The sequence below is a fragment of the Tubulanus polymorphus genome, chromosome 7 (genome assembly GCF_964204645.1).
Source record: "Tubulanus polymorphus chromosome 7, tnTubPoly1.2, whole genome shotgun sequence".
Classification (NCBI taxonomy): Eukaryota; Metazoa; Nemertea; class Palaeonemertea; order Tubulaniformes; family Tubulanidae; genus Tubulanus; species Tubulanus polymorphus.
In genome coordinates this window covers 892,889-894,788 of record NC_134031.1, presented here as the reverse complement: position 1 = coordinate 894,788, position 1,900 = coordinate 892,889, and the positions used below count along the sequence as shown (strand labels likewise).

General features: G+C 39.0%; 1 protein-coding gene across 1 annotated transcript; it reads left to right on the top strand.

The window, feature by feature from the left end:
- Positions 1–1,331: 1,331 nt before the first annotated feature.
- LOC141908412 (uncharacterized) lies at positions 1,332–1,900 on the top strand. Its single transcript, XM_074798455.1, has 2 exons — positions 1,332–1,395; positions 1,545–1,900. The coding sequence occupies exons 1-2, from the start codon at positions 1,332–1,334 to the stop codon at positions 1,823–1,825; spliced, it is 345 nt and encodes a 114-aa protein (XP_074654556.1). The 3' UTR covers positions 1,826–1,900.

The following is a 1,900-nucleotide window of genomic DNA, read 5'->3' as shown; positions in this document are numbered from 1 at the left end:
CCAGCTGGACTCGAACCAGGGACCGCTAGCAAACCAGGTGAGCGTGTTTACCACTGGACCACGGAGTCGTAGTGATTGACTGGGTTTGTAAGTTTGTCAGGTCAATGTGGTAACGATTAGAACTGTAACGATTGGTTGTCAAACATTTTTATTAGACGGCCTCAAAAGTTCGTTTTGAAAATGTCTATTTAGATGAAAATATGAAACCTAAGTAAAACATCAAATTTTCTTAATTTCCAGAGAATACTGTAGAAAATTTGGCATTGAATAAATCGACATCTCAAAGTTCAACAACGTCGAATTTAACAAGTGATTTGGCCACTGATGGAAATATCGAATCCAAATATACCAAATGTTCTCGCACTGCTGGTGTCCACAGAACTGAATGGTGGGCCGTGTTTCTGGTGAATGTTTATCAAGTTGAGAAAGTCGTCGTTACAAATGTCGCAGATAATTATGGTACACATATCAAAAATTCTAATTTGGCTCCGTTAATTCGTTATGGCACGACATATTTCAGTCCTCAAGATTCCGAATGTTTGTACATTTTCAGGATCAGATTTTTCGAACGTTACTATCTTTGTCGTGGATGAATTTTTACCAAGTGATCTGTACAACATAAACCCAATAGATGAAGAGACCGCGTCAACATCTCCTGGTAGGTCCTCATGGAGGAGGAAAATATAATCCTCCTTATCATTTTTCCTTTACATCAGTAATGACCTGCACTGGATGCAAAAAAAGTTCCTCTTTGGAAATTATTTGCCTATGTTTATAAGAGGTTATTTGTAATCTTCTACGAACTCCGTAGTTCCTTGAAATCAATTGACACTTATTACTTAAGCTGTATCAGTTTCTATTCTGAACGTAAAATTCGAAATTGTTTGGGCCTTCGTAAATGATAGGTAAATGAAAACAACACTGATGTTTTGCTTATAGAAAGCCCGACTTCAATACAAGATACAACATTGTCAGAAGCATCAACATCATCATCAGCATCAGATCTAACCTCGACAGCAAGTTCAAGTTCATCTGTCACAACGTCTACTGATCCTAACACCGGTCAAACGTCTGGAACTTCTAGCGCAACATCTACTGTTAATGATGATACCACTACAACAGATGGATCAACTGTAGCACCAACAACACCTAGAAAACCTGGAAATTTCACAAGTTGTGGCACAATTTCTCAATTAAAAGAAGGTCAGATTATGCTGATAGAATGTCCACCTGGTGCTGTAGGTCGGTATGTCGTGTTGATGAAACAGAACTCTATCGGGAGCCCTCTTACTGTCTGTGAGGTTCAGGTTTACGGGACACTGAAGCAACTTATGCCAACTACGACATTATCAACAACCGCATCAGAAACAATTTCTAAACAGACAACTTCCAAAGGTAAACTAGAACATTATTTGTGAAAATTATTTGTGATAAAAACGTTTGTGCTGCATGTTGTACTTTCTCTCAAACTGGAAACATTGAATGATGCAAGGCTAATGAAGCCTCCTCATCTAGGTATAAACTATGTTATAATCATATTTCAGTGATCACCACACTCGCCGCTACTGATGCACCGGTAGATGCATTCCCTGTAATAGCAGTTGCAGTTGGTTCTGCTATGGGTGCTCTGGTTCTTCTGATCGGACCGATATTTCTGATAATCAGATTGCTGAAAAAACCTCCGTTCCAACAAACTAAAGTACACGAATTCACAACAGAAGACAATTCAGAAGACATGTCCGATTCTGAATCGGATTTTGGTTCAGCCACTCCACGGTCGATTACTTCAATAACAGCCGTTCATCCTAACATCGTTTCCGGATAGAATTGTCGCCTTTTTACATCTACATGCAAGCACGCTTATAATTAGGCAGGTTTCAATTGTTCTTTTTTCACACTG

Excerpts from the sequence above, each read along its gene's own strand:
- LOC141908412 (XM_074798455.1), top strand. The coding sequence starts at position 1,332 with ATGCCAACTACGACATTATCAACAACCGCATCAGAAACAATTTCTAAA. Across the intron at positions 1,396-1,544 it reads TAAACAGACAACTTCCAAAG|TGATCACCACACTCGCCGCT; the intron begins GTAAACTAGAAC and ends ATCATATTTCAG.